General features: G+C 44.6%; 1 protein-coding gene and 3 non-coding genes across 4 annotated transcripts; 3 read left to right on the top strand and 1 right to left on the bottom strand.

Moving 5' to 3' along the window:
- Positions 1-828: 828 nt before the first annotated feature.
- On the bottom strand, positions 829-7,769 carry LOC149430847 (DDB1- and CUL4-associated factor 12-like). Its single transcript, XM_089665998.1, has 3 exons — positions 7,569-7,769; positions 3,323-3,577; positions 829-2,092 (listed from the first exon to the last, which is right to left on the bottom strand). Exons 1-3 carry the CDS (start codon positions 7,623-7,625, stop codon positions 2,054-2,056), a joined length of 351 nt encoding a protein of 116 aa, XP_089522124.1. The 5' UTR covers positions 7,626-7,769; the 3' UTR covers positions 829-2,053.
- A 5,989-nt stretch (positions 7,770-13,758) lies between these two features.
- On the top strand, positions 13,759-14,076 carry LOC149430846 (Nuclear RNase P). Its single transcript, XR_016309418.1, has one exon.
- Positions 14,077-16,139: 2,063 nt separating this feature from the next.
- LOC149430845 (Nuclear RNase P) lies at positions 16,140-16,457 on the top strand. The gene has a single exon (XR_016309406.1).
- A 773-nt stretch (positions 16,458-17,230) lies between these two features.
- On the top strand, positions 17,231-17,547 carry LOC149430844 (Nuclear RNase P). Its single transcript, XR_016309428.1, has one exon.
- Positions 17,548-24,529: the final 6,982 nt, after the last annotated feature.

The raw sequence follows: 24,529 nt of genomic DNA, 5'->3' as shown, positions 1-24,529 counted from the left end.
GGCAAAAAGTGTATGTGCAGAGTTCCTCTATTTCTGACAGTTCTCTGACAGCTTCTTCACATGTACAGCGGTTGAAACATCTGTATCCTAAATGGAAACTAATAGATACAATGTTTCAACCGCTGTACATGTGTTCCTTCTGTCAGAGAACTGTCAGAAATAGCGGAGCTCTCTGCAGGGACACTTTTGCCGGCTGATTGGGAAAAATCCGATTCGCGCACCCGAAGTAGGCAAATATTCGGATCGACGCGAATCGAATTTTTCCTGAAATTCGTATCGAATTCCGGTTCGCCTGGTTCGATTCGCTCATCTCTAATCACATGCAAAGTAGTAAGCAAGATGTCACTGGTGACATCATTGCTTACTACGTGTGAAATCTGTGAATGATCACAGAGGTCACATGGAACAAGGCTATTCACAATAGCCTTGTGCCATGTGACAAGCTGTGACCAATCACAGCTCACTCAGTAGTTCTCAATGGCTGCAAGAATGCAGACCGAGAGAAAGAGAAATGATTGCTTTTACATCCTATATGGGTATAAAAGCAATCACTGTATAAAAAAAAAAAAATCTTCATCACCCCCCACAAGTAGTACAGTGTGACCATGGTGACACTGTACTGCTAGGGTGACAGTATTTAAAAAAAAAAAAAAAAAAAAAAAAAAAAAACATAATATAAAAAAATAAAACTGTAAAAAAATTTTTAAAATTATAATTTTTGGTTATAAACTAATTTGGCTTATTTTTTTTTTTTACCAAAAAGATAACGGAATACATTTCGGCCAAGATTTATGATGAAAGATTATTTATTTGCAAAATTTTATAAGAGAAACACTTTTTTTCAAAAATTTTGGACATTTTCATTTACATAGCAAAAAAAATAAAAATCCAGGCAGTGAATAAATACCACCAAAATAAAGCTTTATCTGTCTCAAAAAAATGGTAAAATATTCATATGGGTACAGTGCTGCATGACCGCGCAAATTGTCATTCAAAGTGTGATAGCGGTGAAAGCTGAAAATTGCCCTGGTCAGGAAGGGGGTAAAAGTGTCCGGACTGGAAGTGGTTAAGTCATCACAAAGCCAATTTTGTAAGCTCCACACATTTTTAAAAGCACCTTATCAAGACAAGTAGATTGGAACCCTGATTAAGTCCCTTGGACAAGTAGTTTTTAGAAAAATGTCCACACCCCTGCCTACACCATTACTTTTGAGCCCTGTTGAAGAGGTATAGTCCAGTGTCCCCATTGGGGAGATTAACTTCCACTTTTGGTTTGTGAGACACAACAAGAAGTTAAAAGGAAATTCTTCTTCAAAGCAGAACTGAAGGCAGTTTACACAACTCCTCTATAACGGTCCAAGTCCCTTGCCAGCGCCTTCTCCCCATGTGACGGTCTTCAGGCACATCCATTGGCCGGCACGGGATGACGAAACCCTTGCACATGCATGCACAAGAGTCGGTCATTCCAGCGCACAGGAACTGTCCCAGTGAAGTAAGCCAAACTGCGCATGCACAGCTCAGTTCATGTGCCACTGAAGAGGGTGTGCAGGAAGGTAGAAGTATTTTATTGCAGAAGAGACACCGCATGTCTCTTCTGCGATAATACCCTGCCTGCTCGAAGTCTGTTAAAAAATGGCTTCAGTTACATAGTTAGTCTGGCTGGAAAAAAAAAAGGACAAAAGTCCATCCAGTTCAACCATTAAAAAAAAAAAAAAAAAAAGTTATAATCCTACACCCACAGCTGATCCAGAGGAAGGCAAAAAAAAACCCAGCAAAGCACGATCCAATTTGTTTCTGCTGGGAAAAAAATCCTTCCTGATCCCCCGAGAGGCAATCAGATATTCCCTGGATCGACTTTCCCTATAAATGTTATATCCAGTTATATTCTGTGTATCCAAGAAAGAATCCAGGACTTTCCTACAGCAATCCACTGAGCTGGCCACAACCAACTCTTGAGTTCTGCTTTAAAAAAACTGAAACAAGTGTCCCCATTGTAAGATTTCCCGACTCCAAATTTTGTATTTTGCCATCCTCTCATGACACTGGACATTCTCTAGCCATTAAAATGAGTTGCTGCAGCTTCTGATGCACACTGTGAAAAGATCAAAGGTGCACTAAAATCAAAAAAAGCAATTTCAGTACAGGAGCCAATCCAACTGTGCAAGACTGAAGATAAACCTGCTTAAAACGTTTTAACTTTAATACACTTTAACCTCCCTAGCGGTCTGATGTCAGTATTTCTGTGCTCAAAGCGGTACATTGTTTTCAGTCGAAGTATGTTGTTTTTTTTATTGTAGGCCTGTAATTCTTAGGAATAAATCACTGAAATCTGTCTGAACAAGAGTCTAGTAAACATCCCGGGGATGATAAAACTTGAAACACGAAATCATAAATTATAATCTAATAATCATAAAAAAATAATATAATAATAATACATTTAATTCAATATTATAATCAAACCAAAAACACTGAAATGTGAAATATAGCTCCAAGTTCGCCCATCGCTGAGCTCAGTCGCAGAATCGTTTTCAGTGTCTGATGAGGAATTTCCCCCACGAATCATTATCACTCAATTCTGCAAGTGGTTCTGATTTACTATCGCTGTTCTCTAGCCGGTCTAAAACCGCTTTTGACCTAAAGGGACGCTTTTTGGACGCCATGGACGTTTCTCAGTTTCCAGGCAGAAAGAACAGTAATAATGCAGGCAGGGCGCCGGACAAAGCACTCGGGACAAAATGTATGTGAAATGGTTTGATACAGGAATGTTATACGATGTGATTTTAGTGTATTTAGTGAATGTCACTTTTAAATTTTTTAAATTTCCCGCCAGTTCCGTCCCCCGTACGTCCCGACGCCGGAGGGAACGGAACCCGGAAGACAGATGCCGGCATTGGCCAGAGGAGATGGCCGGGGACACTGCAGGGGGGACATCACGGGAGCGCAGGACAAGATAAGTGATACAGGGATCACAGAGCAACGCTGCAGTGTATTCCTGAGTGTAGCTTGGGGTTACCACTTCTGGTACTGAAAAATACCTCCAGGGAAATCAATAAAAAAAAAAAAATGAAATATATCGAGGCTTAAAATTATTCATTCTATAAAATAGCGTAAACTAAAAAAAAGGTATCTCAAGATCTGCAGGATTTCACTTTCAGTGTACAAGGATCAGGGCCCTCCTATCCCTCTTGTACTGAACTGTATTGTTGCTGTATTGTCTCCCGTTATATTGTAAAGCGCTGAGCAAACTGTTGGAACTATATAAATATTGTATAATAATACAGCCAGTGGTGTATATACAGCGTTCAACAAGATCTAAACTTACTGTATTGCATTTGGTTCCACAAACAACCTGCCGATGGTTCAGCCATTGTGAAGCGAACACTTTGTTGAGTGTGCCAAGATTAAACTCTCTCTCCTTGAGGATCCCGGGGAGGGTCTGGGCAGCGCAGCCACGTAACAAGCGGTGGTAGCTGCAGTCACCCTGAGCTTTCAGTTCCCTGGTTTTCAGATAATACACAACAGACTTCTTCTGTAGAGGAAGCCTCCTCCGCTTCTGAGGGGCATGGTCCCAGTCAGCCTGGAAAAGGAGCACAAATATTGAGTGAACACAAACAATCTGAACTCTAAATTTTTCACTAAATAGAAAAATAAAAGACTGTCAAGCTAAAATTGTGTGAAATGGGGAGAATCTATGGTGCCCAAATCCCTGCACTCTGTTTACAGAGAAGAAAGACCACCCAATGAGAAGTCAAACCTGACAGACAACACAGGGTGTTCGAGGACCCCACCACATTCTACGACAGGCTAGGACAGGGATGGGCAAACTGCGGCTCTCTAGCTGTTGTGGAACTACATTTCCCATGAGGCATTGCAACATTACAAAACTGACAGTTACAGCTATGACTTGCAGAGGCATGATGGAACTTGTAGTCCTGCAACAGCTGGAGAGCCGCACTTTGCCCACCCCTGGTCTAGGACAATGATCACAGCTATCAGGTCTCATCTCTTACACCTTCGCTGCACTAACATGAGAAATACATTCTGCTCACAGACAAATTCAATGACACCCACAGGGGCAGCCTTCCTGTCCCCAACAACCGCAAACACCATTCCCCCAACACAGTCACCCCGCCATCCCAACAAGCAGAGACACTGCAGTATGAACAATCAAAGGGATCAATTCACTAAAGGTTACCACATGTGATAACACGGTCATGTGACTCGTTTGCATAAACGATCGCACGCGGTAACAAAATGTGCAATTCACCAGAAAAAAAAAACACGATTCTGCAGTATTTAAAACGCAAATTTAAAATGTGTCAGTAAATACCACAAAAAAAAAAAACCACACGGTAAGCTGTTGAGTCCAATTCACAAACACAATAGTAAACACAAACATAATAGAAAGTTAAAAAAAAGATGCAATATTTATTACCAGGGTATCACGTGTTTTTTTTTCTTTCTGATGCAGCGAGGGGGTCCCCCCAACCCCTAGGGGACTGGTATGGATATTAAGGGGAACCTCACACCAAATTGTTTTTAAAACGGCATGGGGTCCCCCCCCAGATCCATACCAGACCCAAAATCCCTTAGGATTGTGAGGAGAACCACATGCCATTTTTTTCCCTTTTTATTTTGGTGTGGGGTTTTCCTTAAAATCCATACCAGACCCAAAGGGCCTGGTATGGATGGGGGGAGGGGGGGGGGAGAACCCCACACTGTTTTTTTCATCATTTGTAATTGCTGGCATGTTTTGTTTTCATTCTGCTGTCACTGGGACACCCGATGACAGCTGATGAGTCATCCGTTATGAAGGACACCCTGTGTCTGGCTTCCTGAATGACCGGCTACCGTGCGATAAATTACTGCAAGAAAACAAGGAGTAATTACCGCGAAACAGATATTTTACCTCAAGAGTTATTTACCGCAAAATTCTTAGTGAATTGCACTGCAGTTTTTCAGTCGTTATTGAACTGAGTTGACCCCAAAGAGACAGTTGCCGCATCACCCAACAACTGCAGGCACTGGTATTCCAATCAGACACCACCACTCCATCTCTAACAGCAGTAGGCGCTGTCCCCCAACAGTCCCAGGCCCTGTCCCCAAAAAAAAACAAACCCAGACATAGTCACCTCATCCCAACAATCACAGATGCCACTATCCCAATCATCGCAGACTCCGTCCCTTCAACCCAAACAAAAGCAAACTCTGCCCCCTTGTTCTCAGACAACATCCCCAACAATCACAGGTGCTGTTATTCCCAACAACTGCAGATGGCCTCCCTCACCCCCGACAGTCGCCCACCGTGTCCTCGCCCCCCCCGACAGTCGCCCACCGTGTCCTGGTGTCCTCCCCCCCCCCCCCACAGTCAGTCACAGACCGTATCCTCGCCCCCCGACAGTCGCAGACCGTATCCTCGCCCCCCGACAGTCGCAGACCGTATCCTCGCCCCCCGACAGTCGCAGACCGTATCCTCGCCCCCCGACAGTCGCAGACCGTATCCTCGCCCCCCGACAGTCGCAGACCGTATCCTCGTGTCCTCCCCCCCCACGGACAGTCGTAGACCGCATCCTCCCCCTGACAGTCGCAGAACGCATCCTCCCCCCGACAGTCGCAGAACGCATCCTCCCCCCGACAGTCGCAGAACGCATCCTCCCCCCGACAGTCGCAGAACGCATCCTCCCCCCGACAGTCGCAGAACGCATCCTCCCCCCGACAGTCGCAGAACGCATCCTCCCCCCGACAGTCGCAGAACGCATCCTCCCCCCGACAGTCGCAGAACGCATCCTCCCCCCGACAGTCGCAGAACGCATCCTCCCCCCGACAGTCGCAGAACGCATCCTCCCCCCGACAGTCGCAGAACGCATCCTCCCCCCGACAGTCGCAGAACGCATCCTCCCCCCGACAGTCGCAGAACGCATCCTCCCCCCGACAGTCGCAGAACGCATCCTCCCCCCGACAGTCGCAGAACGCATCCTCCCCCCGACAGTCGCAGAACGCATCCTCCCCCCGACAGTCGCAGAACGCATCCTCCCCCCGACAGTCGCAGAACGCATCCTCCCCCCGACAGTCGCAGAACGCATCCTCCCCCCGACAGTCGCAGAACGCATCCTCCCCCCGACAGTCGCAGAACGCATCCTCCCCCCGACAGTCGCAGAACGCATCCTCCCCCCGACAGTCGCAGAACGCATCCTCCCCCCGACAGTCGCAGAACGCATCCTCCCCCCGACAGTCGCAGAACGCATCCTCCCCCCCGACAGTCGCAGAACGCATCTTCCCCCCCGACAGTCGCAGAACGCATCCTCCCCCCCGACAGTCGCAGAACGCATCCTCCCCCCCGACAGTCGCAGAACGCATCCTCCCCCCCGACAGTCGCAGACCGTACCCTGGTGTCCTCCCCCCCCCCGACAGTCGCAGACCGTATCCTCCCCCCCGACAGTCGCAGACCGTGCCCTGGTGTCCTCCCCCCCCCCCCCCCGACAGTCGCAGACCGTATCCTGGTGTCCTCCCCCTCCCCTGGTGTCCTCACCCCCCCCATCAACTGCAAATGCCATCGACCCCGACAACCGCAGACGCCGTCCCCCCTCGTCCCCGACAACCGCAGACGCCGTTCCCCCCTCGCCCCCGACAACCGCAGACGCCGTCCCCCCCTCGCCCCCGACAACCGCAGACGCCGTCCCCCCCTCGCCCCCGACAACCGCAGACGCCGTCCCCCCCTCGCCCCCGACAACCGCAGACGCCGTCCCCCCCTCGCCCCCGACAACCGCAGACGCCGTCCCCCCCTCGCCCCCGACAACCGCAGACGCCGTCCCCCCTCGCCCCCGACAACCGCAGACGCCGTCCCCCCCTCGCCCCCGACAACCGCAGACGCCGTCCCCCCCTCGCCCCCGACAACCGCAGACGCCGTCCCCCCCTCGCCCCCGACAACCGCAGACGCCGTCCCCCCCTCGCCCCCGACAACCGCAGACGCCGTCCCCCCCTCGCCCCCGACAACCGCAGACGCCGTCCCCCCCTCGCCCCCGACAACCGCAGACGCCGTCCCCCCCTCGCCCCCGACAACCGCAGACGCCGTCCCCCCCTCGCCCCCGACAACCGCAGACGCCGCCCCCCCTCGCCCCCGACAACCGCAGACGCCGTCCCACCCCTCGCCCCCGACAACCGCAGACGCCGTCCCCCCTCGCCCCCGACAACCGCAGACGCCGTCCCCCCTCGCCCCCGACAACCGCAGACGCCGTCCCCCCTCGCCCCCGACAACCGCTGTCCACCCTCCGCACCTGACAACCGCAGATACTGTCCCCCCTTGCCCCTGACAACCGCAGATACCATCCCCCCTCATCCCTGACAATGACAGGCGCCGTCCCCCCCCCATCAAATCACAGCCATCTTTATGCCATCTCCAACAATTGCAGACGTCTTGGTCCCATCATCAGGTACTGGGCTCACCCCCCATCCCTCTCCACAATACACCGCAGTACCCCCTCCCACAAAGAGGGCACCACATTGTCACCCCTGGCAACAGACACACAAGGCCTCAGCCGCCCTCACAGGCCCTGCCCGCCGTATGTCACCTGATCTCCGGTTCCCGGCGCCGCCTTCCTCTTCCTGCTAGCTGCTCTCCGGGTCATGCTCTCGCCCGTTCTGCCCCCGCATGGAGAGAGCCCGGGCGGACGGATAACGATCTTTCATATAACGGGACGAGAAAGACGCACACCGCGTCCACCGCCGTGACCCCTCACCCCGAGCGCTACGTCTTTGCGTCACCACGCCGAGCGCAACGACGGCCCCGCCCGCATCCCCTGACAGCCCTAGGAGGGAGGGGGCGGGGTATCGCCTGGTAACCAATGATAGACGGCATGGGGAGTGGCCTCCTAGCAAAGTACAATCAGCATTCGGCGGCCAGGGGGAGTGGCCTTCTGTCAAAATAGCAAAATACACTCGCTGAGAGAAGCCGGCGGGCGTGGCTTTCTGTCACCTAATAACCAGTAATAGACGATCGGGGGAGTGGCCTCCTGTCCCAGGAGGGAAGGGCCTGCTGTCACCTAGTAACCTCTGATAGATGAGGGGGATGAGCGGCACAGTGTTGGAATGGGTCATGTGACCTGTATTTGTGGCCCTCAGGGTTGAATAATGTACATTTGTGAGGATAATAAACATAATATGGACTCTGCCACACATCCCTCGTATCTAGGAGCAGGGGCGGACTGCCCGAGGGCCCGGGGTCAGTAGGGGGCCCCATGAGATGCCCCTGGTACCTTTTTCATAGGCTTTTTAGAGTTTGGGCAAGGACACAGGGGCCCCATGATCCCCTATTGCCCGGGGGCCCCATGAGTTGTCAGTCTGCCCCTGTCTAGGAGCATCTGGGCCCCTACATGTTGTCAGTGAATGCTTTACCCCCTCGCCCTCCAGAGGATTCCCCCCCCCCTCCTGACCCAGCCATTTTTTTTTGCGTTACGGCGCTGCGTTACTTTAACTGACAATTGCGCGGTCGTGTAACGCTGCACCCAAATGAAATTTACGGCCTTTTTTCCCCACGAATTGAGCTTTCTTTGGTATTTGATCACCTCTGCGTTTATTTATTTTTTGCGCTATAAACAAAAAAAGACCGACAATGTTGAAAAAAAAATATTTTGGGCTTTTAGCTATAAAACATGTCCAGTAAAAAAAATTTTAAAATCGGGGTGTCACTGAGAGCCCCGGGTCCCGTTCTAACAATTGGGACCCGGGACGCCCGATTCCGGGTCACATGATTGCTGTGATAGCCTCTGATTGGCTATCACAGTGATCAGCACGGCCCCCTTGTTTTTTTCTCTCTGTATGAATCCAGGAAAGAGATACATTGTATAACTACTGACATAGACGGGGACAAAAATGTTTGTTAAAAAAAAAAAGAATAAATATTAAGAAATAAAAGGAAAAAAAAAAGAAAAAATACCTAGATCAAGGTTTGATCTAGTTCAGTGCCAGGGTTATGCAGGCCATAGATGGGTCAAAAATCGGCTGATTTTCGGATCATTAGTGGGTAAATAGGTCGGCCGTTTTTCAGAATTTTGCACATTTTTTTTAATGATAAAGTTGGAAAAAAATCGGCCGATTTTCCCGGCAATGATGGGCAAATCGGCCAATCTTTTTAAAAAAAATCTACGCATGAGCTGTAACCTGCAAGAAGAAGAAAAAAAGAGAAAGAAGGAGAAGAAAAAGAAGCAGAAGAAAAAGAAGAAGAAGAAGAGGAAGAAGATGAAAAGAAGAAGAAAAAGAAGAGGAAGAAGAAGAAAAAGAAGAAGAAAAAGAAGAGAAAAAGAAGAAAAAGAAGAGGAAGCAGAAGAAAAAGAAGAAGAAGAAGATGAAGTAGAAAAAGAAGAAGAAAAGAGGAAGAAAAAAGAAGAAAAAAAGAAGAGCAAGAAGAAGAAGAAAAGAAGAAGAAAAAGAAGAGGAAGAAGGAGAAAAAGAAGAAAAAGAAGAGGAAGAAAAAGAAGAAAAAAAATTCCAGTCTGCTATTATATTTGACATGAAAAAGTCTTGCGGTTGCAACATTGTATCTATTTGTATCCGAATAAAAACCATCGGTATCCGAAATCGATACATATAGATACAATGTTGCAACTGCAATACTTTTTCATGTCAAATATAATAGCGCGGCTCTCTGCAAGGGGCAGAAGTAATTACTCCGCTATTATATTTGCCGGCCGCAGACGGGACGAAAATCTGCCGATTTTTTTTACCGTTGGTGATAAAGATAACCGATCGAACGACCGTTTTTTTCTTTTTTTTAACAAAAAAAACGGCCGGTTTTCGACCTGTCTATAGCCTGCATTAGTGTTTGGGTCAAGGTCAGGGTCAAAGGTCAAAAGGTCAGGGTCAAAGGTTAGGATTTAAAAAAATGTTATCAGTGTCAGTGTCTGTGTTTTAGGTAAAAAAAACAAAAAACAAAATGCGCACTATTGTTTCTGGGCTGTACTACAGGTACAAACAACAAATAACATACACATATATGGTATTGATGCGATCGTCAAGAGCTGGAAAATTTATTTTGGGTTGTTGTTTGGTGGTAGGTTATGGTAGTAACAAGAAACACAAAGCTACATTAAACATGATTTTTTTTTTTTTTTACTATTTTGGGACAGTTTTCCTTTGACAATAAAAAAATAATCAGGAGCTATCCATTACCATTTACCACCAAATGAAAGCCCAATTTGTCCTGAAAAAAATTCGGTATAATCCACCCCGATGTACAAAGTAGTTGTGATGACATGTACGGTTTTACTAACACATGTTGCAAAATTGTGCTTAGGCATTAAGATTTGTTTTACCCTTAGGCATGAAGGGGTTACATTTTCAAAAGTGGGCAGTTTCCCTTCATTCAATTTATCCTTCAAGCGTGCATTCTTATCCTTTATCCGTTTCCCAAAAATATTTTCCTTCCCCGGGAGGAAATACTCCGTTCCCACCAAAGGAGTCAATCTTGAATTATATTTCCATCCTTTTTGACCATACATTCTATCGCTCTTTCAGTGTTACCTATAGTGCTACCACCTCCCCCTCACTCCCCCTCTCTGTTGGGGTCCCTCAAGGCTCCGTCCTTGGGCCCCTTCTCTTCTCCATCTATACCTCCTCCCTTGGCCAACTCATACACTCTCACGGCTTCAACTACCACCTCTATGCTGACGACACACAAATCTGTCTCTTAACCCCCCACCTCACCCCCTCTGTCTCCGCCCGAATCACACACCTACTGAGCAACATATCAGACTGGATGTCACTCCACTTTCTTAAACTGAACCTCTCCAAAACTGAGTTTCTTGTCTTCCCCCCAGCCCGGACCCCACCCCCCATTGACTTCTCCATCACATCCAACAACGCCACCATCAAACCCGCCCCGCAGGCCAGAGTACTTGGTGTCATTCTGGACTCCAACCTATCCTTCCAGCCCCAAGTCCACTCTTTAACAAACTCATGCAGACTCCACCTCCGCAACATCGCCAAAATCCGCACGTTCCTAACCCCAGAAACCACTAAACAGCTCATCCACTCCCTCATCATATCACGACTCGACTACTGCAACTCCCTCCTCACTGGCCTGCCTCGCCGCTGGCTATCCCCGCTTCAGTCCATCCTGAATACGGCTGCCAGACTCATTCACCTTTCCAACCGCTCTATCTCCGCCACCCCCCTCTGCCAATCCCTCCACTGGCTTCCGATTGCGCAACGGATCAAATTCAAAATCCTAACACTGATGTACAAAGCCGTCCACCATACTGCCCCGAACTACATCACCGACCTAATATCCAAGTACCACCCAACACGCACACTCCGCTCCTCACAAGACCTCCTTCTCTCTAGTTCCCTGGTCTCCTCCTCCCATGCCCACCTCCAGGACTTCTCTAGGGTGTCACCCATCCTCTGGAACTCCCTAGCCCAACCCATCAGATTATCACCTACTCTCCTCTCCTTTAGGCACACCCTGAAAACCCACCTCTTCAGGGAAGCCTACCCCACCCCCTGCTAATTGCCGACCTCCTCCACTCTTCCTACTACTCCATCCCCCACAGCTTTCTCCTCCTGTGCCACCATCCCCTCCCTCCTAGATTGTAAGCTCGAAAGAGCAGGGCCCTCGATCCCCTCATGTTTTGCATTGTATTGGTATTGTTCTGTCGCATGTTCTGTCCCCCTTTGTAATGTACAGCGCTGAGCGATCTATCGGCGCTTTATAAATACTGTATAATAATATCCCATATACTCAAGACTTTCTATGTCAGTGAACTAATGTTAACGTCCAATGTGCGATACTTATGTGGATCCATACAATCTTCTCTAACTGTGCCTTACTTAACCTCTTCACGCCGGCCGAACGCAAATATGCAGCCTCCCTGCATTTGGGCCTAGACGTCGAGCGGCCGCACATTTGCATTTTGTTAAAAAAAAATATGTGCTGAGAGCGCACGCCCTGCACGCTCCCAGCACACATGTCCGGTACACACGGAAAGGTCCCGATCTCCTCTTTCGATCGGGACCTTTCCCGATCATGTGACGATCATGACGGCGTGTCACGGCGGTGACATGACCCTAAACCCCGCCCCGCCTACTGGCTTCTGAAACCCTTAAAGGGTCGGGAGGGGTTGGCACCAAAGGGTTAAAATCCCTTCCATCTTCACCCATCCTTTCCCTTGTGAGTTAAATGTCCAATCTACTCTTTGTGATAAAATCACTGCTAGATAGTAATTCCTTACATTGGGTAAGCCCAAACCCCCATTCCCTTTTTCTCTACTCAGGACGAGGGGCGGACTGACAACTCATGGGGCCCCCGGGCAATAGGGGATCATGGGGCCCCTGTGTCCTTGCCCAAACTCAAAAAAGCCTATGAAAAAGGTACCAGGGACATCTCATGGGGCCCCCTACTGACCCCGGACCCTCGGGCAGTGCCAGAGTTTCCAAATGGTCAGTCCACCCCTGCTCAGGACCTCATAACTGATTCTCGGTTTCTTATTTGCCCATATAAATTTAGTGATCATCTTATTTATTATCCCAAAAAAAGACTCCTGGGTGGTGAACTGGAAGCATGTGGAACTTATACAGAATTTTTGGCATTATCACCATCTTTACCAGATTTATACGTCCTATCCAAAATGCTCCTCCCTTTGAAAGGAAAATGAACATCGATTTGACCCCACTAACAATTAAAAAATCAAACAAATATTTTTGAAACAAAAATTCTAAAACAATAATCTATACGTGTATGGCCAGCTTAAGTGTGCTATCCTTTCTGCTAGAAGTGGTTGTAAAGCCGCCTGATCACTTCCAAACACCCCAGGATGTTGCTGCCCCCATGCCTGACTGCCGCCCCTCATGCTCCACTGCTCCATTGATGGGCCCAGGACAGACATGTTGGGTGTCAGTGGGTAATGGAGGGGGAGGGGGGATTCATTCATTGAAGCAACAAGCATTTAGCCACATTTGGCTTCAGAGCTGCGCTGGCTGGGGGAGAGCAAATCGCTGCTTGATTAGGGTGCAAAGGATGAAATTTGGGGACCCCTCTGATGTCTCCTTGAAGAGGACCTGTCATGTCCATTAACCACTTCCCATCTGGCCCATGTATATAAACGGCCGGACAGGAGCAGTGCAGGGGCAGGTGGCCATTTATAAACGTCCTCCCTGCTCCATGTTTGTGCGCGCTCCCTGGGAGCGCCTAACACCGTGATCCGATGCCTGCTGTGTCCAATTGTTGTACGGGATCTCTGTGTGAGGTCCCGATCATGTGATCACTGATTGGCTAATCAGTGATCACATGAAGAGTAGTAAGCAAGATGTCACTTCTGACATCATTGCTTACTACGTGTGAAATCTGTGAATGATCACAGAGATAACATGGTACAGGGCTATTCACAATAGCCTTGTACCATGTGACAAGCTGTGACCAATCACAGCTCACACAGCATTTCTCAATAGCTGCAGGAATGCAGCCAGAGAGAAGGAGAAATTATTGCTTTTACAGCCTTTATGGATGTAAAAGCAATCAGTGTAAACAAAAAAAAAAATCTTCATCACGCTCCACAAGAAGTACTGTCACTGTGGTACAGCTAGAGTGACAGTATGTTAAAAAAAACATAAATAATAATATAAAAAAATAAAATAAAAATGTAAAAACCTTTTTTTGAAAAATTATAATTTTTGGATATAAACTAATTTGGGTTATTTTTTTTTTTTTTGCTACAAAGAAAACTGAATAAATTTTGGCCAAGGACTAAAGAAAGCTCTTTGAAAACCGTGGAAAGAAGTGCATTGCTGAGGATCCTGGCTGAGCATTTGGATAGCTCCTCACAATGTGCTTGGGGAAAGTATGACACTAAAGCCACTGGTTGCTTTCAAAAAACATTATTTGAATCAAGCGATAGGGGTTCCCATCAACATTGGTAAGCTAGATTCTTCAAAGCAGAAGATATAGCTTTCTCCCACAATGTGGAATTGCTACAGATGTGATGTTGTCAAGCTTGGAACACATTCCCAACTGGCTGCTGTAAGTCCCATGACTGAGAGGAAGCTCCTAGGTGTTTCCTAGCTCAATTCAGAATACTCTCAATCTCCGATTTTGCACAATCACCTGTCTACAGCTCTCATTTGGGAGGAAAGTGCAATATTGGTATTTCAAAATCATCAATGTTCTTTACTTTACCAAGCCTGTACAAGAAACAAAAAAAAAGTCCTGATTAATGAAAAAGAGAAATTGTGAAACTGCTGCCATAACATGTTGTAAACATATTGAAGAGTCCAATACATTAATATGAAAAATGTATTGATGAAACAATCGGTATTCTCTTTTTTAAATCTATTTATCAAGGAGAAAATCCGCTTTTGGCTTTTTGGCCTTTACCTGGGAAAAAGTAACAGTAGCATATATCTGGAAAGTGTTGTCAGAAGGTCTGAAAGGCCAACAGATTTTTCTAGCAGAAAAAGCTACTTGTTCTTTAACTAGCAATCTTTCAATGTACTGAGATTTCAAAAAAAGTTCTTACCATTTTTCAAAAAAAAGTAAGCTACAGGGGACATATATTTTTTTTATTGAGTTCTGATGCTCACTTTTTCTAGTTTTCAACTTTCAAATTAAACCACAGGGAATCCTTTGAAGATTAACCTCCCTAATGGTCTGATTATGTCCATATTTCTGTGCTCACAGCGGTACATATTTTTGCATGGAAATATGTATTTTTTTTATTCTAGGCCTTTAATTTTTAGGAATAACTCACTGAAATCTGTCCGAACAGTCTAGTAAATATCCCGGGTATGTTCAAATTTGAAACATGAAATCATAAATTATAATTTAATAAATAATCATAAAAAATAATAATAATAATAAATTTAATTCAATAATATAATCAAACCAAAAACACTGAAATGTGAAATATAGCGCCAAGTTCGCACATCACTGAGCAAAGTCGCAAAATCGTTGTCAGTGTCTGATGACAAATTTCCACCACGAATCATTATCACTCAATTCTGCAAGTGGTTCTGATTTACTATCGCTGTTCTCTAGCCAGTCTAAAATCACTTTGGACCGAAAGGGACGCTTTTTGGACGCCATGGACGTTTCTCAGTTTCCAGGCAAAAAGAACAGTAAAAATGCAGGCAGGGCCCAGGACAAAGCACTCGGGACAAAATATATGTGAAATGGTTTGATACAGTAAAGTTTTACTATGTGATTTTAGTGAATTTAGTTAATGTCACTTTTTGTCATTTTCAAATTTCCCGCCAGTTCCGTCCCCCGCACGTCCCGACGTCGCAGAGAACGGAACCCAGAAGACAGATGACGGCATCGGCCGGAGGACATTACAGGAGACACTGCAGGAAAGACATCGCGGAATGCAGGACAAGGTAAGAGAAGAACAGATCCCAGAGCAGCGCCGCATGGTAAGCCCGAGTGTAGCTCGGGGATACCGCTTGTGCTACTGAAACTTTACCCTGAGCTACACTCGGGAATACCTCCAGGGAGATTAAGACATGCAAGGTGCCATTGTTCACCTCATTCTAAAAATGTTTGGCATATTGTTTTAAGTCAATGACAAAGACAGTCATTGATTAGGTGGTTCAGTCGAGATACAAGCCTACCATCAACAAAAATTCATTTTCTCCTTTTACGTGCTCTTGTAATAGTCTCTTTATGTTGACTTCCTGTCAAGGTCCTACCTTTTCCAAGAGGTTATGCTGCTCCATGTGCTGGCATCCATCTTGGATTTTCGCAGAGCATGGTGGGAGTCTTTTATGCCTTCAGGCCTCTGCGGTCCATCCCCCAGAGGGGTGTGGTTGATCACATATAAGCCTGTTGTCCGCACGTGCCCTTTGCATTCATGTCTTGTATGTTCGTGTTGTAACAAGCTCCGTTTATACTCTCGTGGCTCTCCTGGAAACTGACTCGGCTTTTGACTAGACTATTCTCTGCGTTATCCCTTTATCTGACCTCCCATTGCTGAACCCAGCTTGTGAAATGTTATCGACCCGGCCTACCCGACTACACTATTGTCTTCTGGTTCCTACCAGCTATACGCCATTGGCGGTGGCCATTACCGCAGCTGGGGTGTCTCGGGGGCCGTGACCTGGTCCCTGCCTGCGTCAAGTCCAACCCACAATCAGCTGAAGAAAGCTCTATGGAAAAAGTAGAGAGAAGTTCAGTGTTATGGATATTGGCTGAGTGTTTAGCTAGTTTCTCACCATGTCCTTTGGGAAGTTCAGAGACTAAAGCCACTGGCTGCTTTCACAAAGCATTATTTAAATCAAGCGATAGGGGTTCCCATCAACATTGGTAAGCTAACCTCTTCAAAGCAGAAGATATAGCTTTCTCCCACAATTTGGAATTGCTACAGATGTGATGTTGTCAAGCTTGGAACACATTCCCAACTGGCTGCTGTAAGTCCCATGACTGAGAGGAAGCTCCTAGGTGTTTCCTAGCTCAATTCAGAATACTCTCAATCTCCGATTTTGCACAATCACCTGTCTACAGCTCTCTTTTGGGAGGAAAGTGCAATATTGCTATTTCAAAATCATCAATGTTCTTTACTTTAACAAGCCTCCACATGAAAAAAAAAAGTGTCCTGATAAACGGGAAAAGAAAAATCACGAAACCTCTGCCGTAACATGTCGTGTAAATATTGAAGAGACAAACAGATTAATATGAAACATGTATTGGTGAAACAGGCAGTATTCTCATTTTTTAAATATATTGACCAAGATGAAATTCCCCTTTTGGCTTTTTGTCCTTTACATGGGGAAAAAGTAAGAGAAGCATGCATCTGGAACGTGTAGTAAGATGGTCTGAAAGGCCAACAGATGTTGAAGCATAAAAATCTACAATGTTCTTTACCTTGCAATCTTTCAATGTACTGATATTTCAAACATACATTCTTACCATTTTTCAAAGCAAAAAGTAAGCTAAAGTGGAAATATATTTTTCATTGAGTTTTGATGCTCGATTTCTCTAGTTTCCAACCTTCAAATAAGTCCACAAGGAATCCTATGAAGATGAATAAATGCAAGGTGTCATTGTTGACCTCGTTCTGAAAATATTTTGCATATTCTTTTATGTCAATGATACAGACAGCCATTGATTAGGAGGATCATTCAAGATACAAGTCCACCGTCAAGAAAAATTCATTTTCTCGTTATATGTGCTTTTGTAAGAGTCTCCTTATGTTGACTACCCTCTCCTGGGGCGAGGTTTAAAAGAAGTGCAGAAAGCTGTTTTGAAACCGTGGAGGAAAGTTCAGTGCTGAGGATACTGGCAGAGTGCTTGGGTCACTCCTCACAATGTCCTTGGGGAAGGTCTGAGACTAAAGCCACTGGCTGCTCTCACAGAGCATTGCTTGAATCAAGCAAGTGGGTTCCCATCAACCTTGGTAAGCTTGGTTCTTCAAAGCAGAAGATGTAGTTCTCCCTCAGAATATGAAATTGCTACAGATGCGATGTTGTCAAGCTTGGAAAAGACTCATGGCTGGCTACAGTAAGTCCAATGACTGAGAGGAAGCTCCCAGGTGTTTCCTAACCCAATTCAGACTACTCTCTCTCCACTTTTGCACAATCGCCTTTCTACAGCTCCTTTTTCAGAGGAAAATGCAAAGTAGTTTAAAATCAACAATATTATTAACTTTACCAAGCCTGTACAAGAGAAAAAAAAAGTCCTGATTAATGAAAAAGAGAAATTGTGAAACTGCTGCTATAACATGTTGTAAACATATTGAAAAGGCCAATACGTTAATATGAAAAATGTATTGATGAAACAATCGGTATTCTCTTTTTTAAATATCTTTATCAAGGTGAAAATCCGCTTTTGGCTTTTTGGCCTTTACCTGGGAAAAGTAAGAGTAGCATATATCTGGAAAGTGTTGTCAGAAGGTCTGAAAGGCCAACAGATTTTTCTAGCAGAAAAAGCTACTTGTTCTTTAACTAGCAATCTTTCAATGTACTCATATTTCAAAAAACGTTCTTACCATTTTTTAAAAAAAAGTAAGCTACAGTGGACGTATATTTTTTGATTGAGTTCTGATGCTCACTTTTTCTAGTTTCCAACTTTCAAATTAAACCACAGGGAATCCTTTGAAGAATAAGACATGCAAGGTGCCATTGTTGACTTCATTCTAAAAATGTTTGACATATTGTTTTAAGTCAATGACAAAGACAGTCATTGATTAGGAGGATCAGTCGAGATGCCAGCCTACCATCAACAAAATTTCATTTTCTCCTTTTACGTGCTGCTGTAATAGTCTCTTTATAACGTAAAAATGGGGTGTGCAGCGCTATACAAATCAAACACACTGTCATAAATATGACAAAAAGTAAAAAAAGTCCTATAGACTAAATGACAAAGAGTCCGAGGTGATATGGTATCAGTCCAGATAGGTATATTCCAGTGATGGAGTATATATGACTTCAATCCAAATGGGTATATTCCAACATTCCAACATGAAGGTGTAGAAAAATTGCCCACTCACCGGAAGTGCAATTTAATGTGCACATAGAAATTCCATGAAGCCGAAGGTCCTGTGAAGGTGCGGCCTGATGATAAAGGTGTCCTCTGGTGGTTAATGGGGTGACGGCTGCCAGAGATGATGGTCTGGACCTATATCCCGAATCATCCAACCTGGGCGGACTCCTACAATGCTGGGCTGAGATGTGGAGGCTCAGTGCCAGGTAATAGAGATGAAAACGCTCATGGTGTAGTATTGTGAAATGTATTTATTAGGGTATATATCATTATGGTAAACAGTAAACGTACAGGGTGATAATAACCTATACAAGTGTAGTGTAAATGAGCTCTTGAATACACTGACCAGTGGATAAAAATGGTGGCCACCGGACCTCCTGATCCGGTGGCGTGACGTCAAAGCGTGCAGAGGCTCCTCCTAGTGCATCCCCCTCCTAAAAAATGTGGACGTGGTTGTGAATCCATATTATAATTGTTATTATGATGGTTATAGTTGTTTGGGTCATTCTGATGATGATTATGGCCCTTGTTGTGGTTGTTATAATTCCCATGGTTATAAGTATCGGGATAAGTTACTCTTCTCTGTGGAGAGTGATAAGATTGTCCATTATGATGGGAGCTAAGATGTTGAGGACCTTGGGTTTTCCTAGGTGTACTATGGTAGTAATTTTGATTCCCTGATTGTTTATATTGTTGTTGATGGGAAAATTTGTTGTTGTTATTATGGTTACGTTGTTGTTGGTGGGGAAAATTATTGTTATGGCGTGGTTTCTTAGACTGAACTGAGTGCCATCTCATATCTCTTGAGCCAATATTCTCATCCTCCATATAGTAGAGAGGTTCAAATCTGTTTTGAATGGGGACGGATGTGACATTGTTGTTAGTCATGGGTCTCCTAGATGGTCCATATGTGTAATGATTATTCTCCCTTGTGTGGGGAGTACCATGCATGTTCATGGGAGTTGAAGAAAAATTATCCTGAGGGGTATCTATTTTGGGCATTTGCCACTTAAATACTTGCTTATTTTGGTAATCACTAGTGTCCCTGGAAAATTTCTTACGTTTTTTGTTTTTCTGTGTGCGTTCTACACCTTCTAGGTGTGCTTGTAGTTTATTGGATTCTGTGGTGTATTCAGGTGTACCCTTAAACGGTGTAAGTTGCTCTCTAATTTTGTTTATTTCATTGTCTAAATGTGTGAGTTTCTTTTTTTTCCTAATTATAAGGAATTTCAAGAGATCAAGGCCCATATTGTTAAAAAAATGGTACCACTCTTGCTCACTATTAATGTCACCGGTTTCTGGGGGGACTTCCCACCTCAGAGATCTGGGGACCATGTTATCCTTTATATACCTCTCTAACAGAGATATGTCCCATAATGTCCTAATTTCTGCAGAGGTGACATTTTGTAAATGCAAAAATATGCCACTAATATTTTCAGTATCTTTATCAACAGAAAAGGTGTCCTCTGGGATATTGAGCCTTTTTTGTCTAAGTTCAAAAATATCCATAATGAAAAATAATGCTGCTCAGCTATATTGTAGTATGATATAAAGTATAAATGTGTGAGTTAGCGAGCGCACCTTATAAAGCTGCTAGTGCACAAAAAGGAACCACAGAGCCTTTCTAAGAATATAACGTAAAAATGGGGTGTGCAGCGCTATACAAATCAAACACACTGTCATAAATATGACAAAAAGTAAAAAAAGTCCTATAGACTAAATGACAAAGAGTCCGAGGTGATATGGTATCAGTCCAGATAGGTATATTCCAGTGATGGAGTATATATGACTTCAATCCAAATGGGTATATTCCAACATTCCAACATGAAGGTGTAGAAAAATTGCCCACTCACCGGAAGTGCAATTTAATGTGCACATAGAAATTCCATGAAGCCGAAGGTCCTGTGAAGGTGCGGCCTGATGATAAAGGTGTCCTCTGGTGGTTAATGGGGTGACGGCTGCCAGAGATGATGGTCTGGACCTATATCCCGAATCATCCAACCTGGGCGGACTCCTACAATGCTGGGCTGAGATGTGGAGGCTCAGTGCCAGGTAATAGAGATGAAAACGCTCATGGTGTAGTATTGTGAAATGTATTTATTAGGGTATATATCATTATGGTAAACAGTAAACGTACAGGGTGATAATAACCTATACAAGTGTAGTGTAAATGAGCTCTTGAATACACTGACCAGTGGTTAAAAATGGTGGCCACCGGACCTCCTGATCCGGTGGCGTGACCTCAAAGCGTGCAGAGGCTCCTCCTAGTGCATCCCCCTCCTAAAAAATGTGGACGTGGTTGTGAATCCATATTATAATTGTTATTATGATGGTTATAGTTGTTTGGGTCATTCTGATGATGATTATGGCCCTTGTTGTGGTTGTTATAATTCCCATGGTTATAAGTATCGGGATAAGTTACTCTTCTCTGTGGAGAGTGATAAGATTGTCCATTATGATGGGAGCTAAGATGTTGAGGACCTTGGGTTTTCCTAGGTGTACTATGGTAGTAATTTTGATTCCCTGATTGTTTATATTGTTGTTGATGGGAAAATTTGTTGTTGTTATTATGGTTACGTTGTTGTTGGTGGGGAAAATTATTGTTATGGCGTGGTTTCTTAGACTGAACTGGGTGCCATCTCATATCTCTTGAGCCAATATTCTCATCCTCCATATAGTAGAGAGGTTCAAATCTGTTTTGAATGGGGACGGATGTGACATTGTTGTTAGTCATGGGTCTCCTAGATGGTCCATATGTGTAATGATTATTCTCCCTTGTGTGGGGAGTACCATGCATGTTCATGGGAGTTGAAGAAAAATTATCCTGAGGGGTATCTATTTTGGGCATTTGCCACTTAAATACTTGCTTATTTTGGTAATCACTAGTGTCCCTGGAAAATTTCTTACGTTTTTTGTTTTTCTGTGTGCGTTCTACACCTTCTAGGTGTGCTTGTAGTTTATTGGATTCTGTGGTGTATTCAGGTGTACCCTTAAACGGTGTAAGTTGCTCTCTAATTTTGTTTATTTCATTGTCTAAATGTGTGAGTTTCTTTTTTTTCCTAATTATAAGGAATTTCAAGAGATCAAGGCCCATATTGTTAAAAAAATGGTACCACTCTTGCTCACTATTAATGTCACCGGTTTCTGGGGGGACTTCCCACCTCAGAGATCTGGGGACCATGTTATCCTTTATATACCTCTCTAACAGAGATATGTCCCATAATGTCCTAATTTCTGCAGAGGTGACATTTTGTAAATGCAAAAATATGCCACTAATATTTTCAGTATCTTTATCAACAGAAAAGGTGTCCTCTGGGATATTGAGCCGTCACCCCATTAACCACCAGAGGACACCTTTATCATCAGGCCGCACCTTCACAGGACCTTCGGCTTCATGGAATTTCTATGTGCACATTAAATTGCACTTCCGGTGAGTGGGCAATTTTTCTACACCTTCATGTTGGAATGTTGGAATATACCCATTTGGATTGAAGTCATATATACTCCATCACTGGAATATACCTATCTGGACTGATACCATATCACCTCGGACTCTTTGTCATTTAGTCTATAGGACTTTTTTTACTTTTTGTCATATTTATGACAGTGTGTTTGATTTGTATAGCGCTGCACACCCCATTTTTACGTTATATTCTTAGAAAGGCTCTGTGGTTCCTTTTTGTGCACTAGCAGCTTTATAAGGTGCGCTCGCTAACTCACACATTTATACTTTATATCATACTACAATATAGCTGAGCAGCATTATTTTTCATTATGGATATTTTTGAACTTAGACAAAAAAGGCTCAATATCCCAGAGGACACCTTTTCTGTTGATAAAGATACTGAAAATATTAGTGGCATATTTTTGCATTTACAAAATGTCACCTCTGCAGAAATTAGGACATTATGGGACATATCTCTGTTAGAGAGGTACAGTCATGGCCGAAATTGTTGGCACCCTTGATATTTTTCCTGAAAATCAAGTATTTCACACAAAAAAGGTATTGCATCAACACATGTTTTGCTATACACATGTTTATTCCCTTTGTATGTATTGGAACAAATATAAAACAGAGGCAGAAAAGCAAATATGACATAATGTCACACAAAACCCCAAAAATGGGCTGGACAAAAGTATTGGCACCCTTAACTTAATATTTGGTTGCACACCCTTTGGAAAACATAACTGAAATCAGTCGCTTCCTATAACCATCAATAAGCTTCTGACACCTCTCACCCGGAATTTTGGACCACTCTTCCTTTGCAAACAGCTCCAGGTCTCTCTTATTGGAAGGACACCTTTTCCCAACAGCAATTTTAAGATCTCTCCACAGGTGTTCAATGGGATTTAGATCTGGGCTCATTGCTGGCCACTTCAGAACTCTCCAGCGCTTCTTTGCCATCCATTTCTGAGTGCTTTTTGACGTATGTTTGGGGTCATTGTCCTGCTGGAAGACCCAGGATCTTGGACGCAAACCCAGCTTTCTGACACTGGGCCCTACAGTGCGACCCAAAATCCTTTGGTAATCCTCAGATTTCATGATGCCTTGCACACAGTCAAGGCACCCAGTGCCAGAGGCAGCAAAACAACCCCAAAACATCATTGAACCTCCACCATATTTTACCGTAGGTACTGTGTTTTGTTCTTTGTAGGCCTCATTCCGTTTTCGGTAAACAGTAGAATGATGTGCTTTACCGAAAAGCTCTATCTTGGTCTCATCTGTCCACAAGACGTTTTCCCAGAAGGCTTTTGGCTTACTCAAGTACATTTTGGCAAACTGTAGTCTTGCTTTTTTATGTCTCTGTGTCAGCAGTGGGGTCCTCCTGGGTCTCCTGCCATAGCGTTTCATTTCATTTAAATGTCGACGGATAGTTCGCGCTGACACTGATGCTCCCTGAGCCTGCAGGACAGCTTGAATGTCTTTGGAACATGTTTGGGGCTGCTTATCCACCATCCGGACTATTCTGCGTTGCAATCTTTCATCAATTTTCCTCATCCGTCCACGACCAGGGAGATTAGCTACAGTGCCATGGGTTGCAAACTTCTTGATAATGTTGCGCACTGTGGACAAAGGCAAATCTAGTTCTCTGGAGATGGACTTGTAACCTTGAGATTGTTGATATTTTGCCACAATTTTGGTTCTCAGGTCCTCAGACAGTTCTCGTCTCCTCTTTCTGTTGTCCATGCTTAGTGTGGCACAGACAGACACACAATGCAAAGGTTAAGTGAACGTCTCTCCTTTTTATCTGCTTTCAGGTGTGATTTCTATATTGCCCACACCTGTTACTTGCCCCAGGTGAGTTTACAGGAGCATCACATGCTTGTAACATTCTTATTTATCCGCAGTTGTGAAAGGGTGCCAATACTTTTGTCCAGCCCATTTTTGGAGGTTTGTGTGACATTATGTCGAATTTGCTTTCTTTCCTCCCTTTTTTTGTTTTGTCCCAATACACACAAAGGGAATAAACATGTGTATAGCAAAACATGTGTTAATGCAATACGTTTCGTGAGAAATACATGATTTCCTGGAGAAATATCAAGGGTGCCAACAATTTCGGCCATGACTGTATATAAAGGATAACATGGTCCCCAGATCTCTGAGGTGGGAAGTCCCCCCAGAAACCGGTGACATTAATAGTGAGCAAGAGTGGTACCATTTTTTTAACAATATGGGCCTTGATCTCTTGAAATTCCTTATAATTAGGAAAAAAAAGAAACTCACACATTTAGACAATGAAATAAACAAAATTAGAGAGCAACTTACACCGTTTAAGGGTACACCTGAATACACCACAGAATCCAATAAACTACAAGCACACCTAGAAGGTGTAGAACGCACACAGAAAAACAAAAAACGTAAGAAATTTTCCAGGGACACTAGTGATTACCAAAATAAGCAAGTATTTAAGTGGCAAATGCCCAAAATAGATACCCCTCAGGATAATTTTTCTTCAACTCCCATGAACATGCATGGTACTCCCCACACAAGGGAGAATAATCATTACACATATGGACCATCTAGGAGACCCATGACTAACAACAATGTCACATCCGTCCCCATTCAAA

This window comes from Staurois parvus, unplaced genomic scaffold, assembly GCF_062004578.1.
Source record: "Staurois parvus isolate SC_StPar_1 unplaced genomic scaffold, SC_StPar_1.0 ptg002460l, whole genome shotgun sequence".
NCBI classification, from domain to species: domain Eukaryota; kingdom Metazoa; phylum Chordata; class Amphibia; order Anura; family Ranidae; genus Staurois; species Staurois parvus.
Note: the sequence above shows the minus strand (reverse complement) of the source record. Positions and strands in the feature narration are given on the sequence as shown.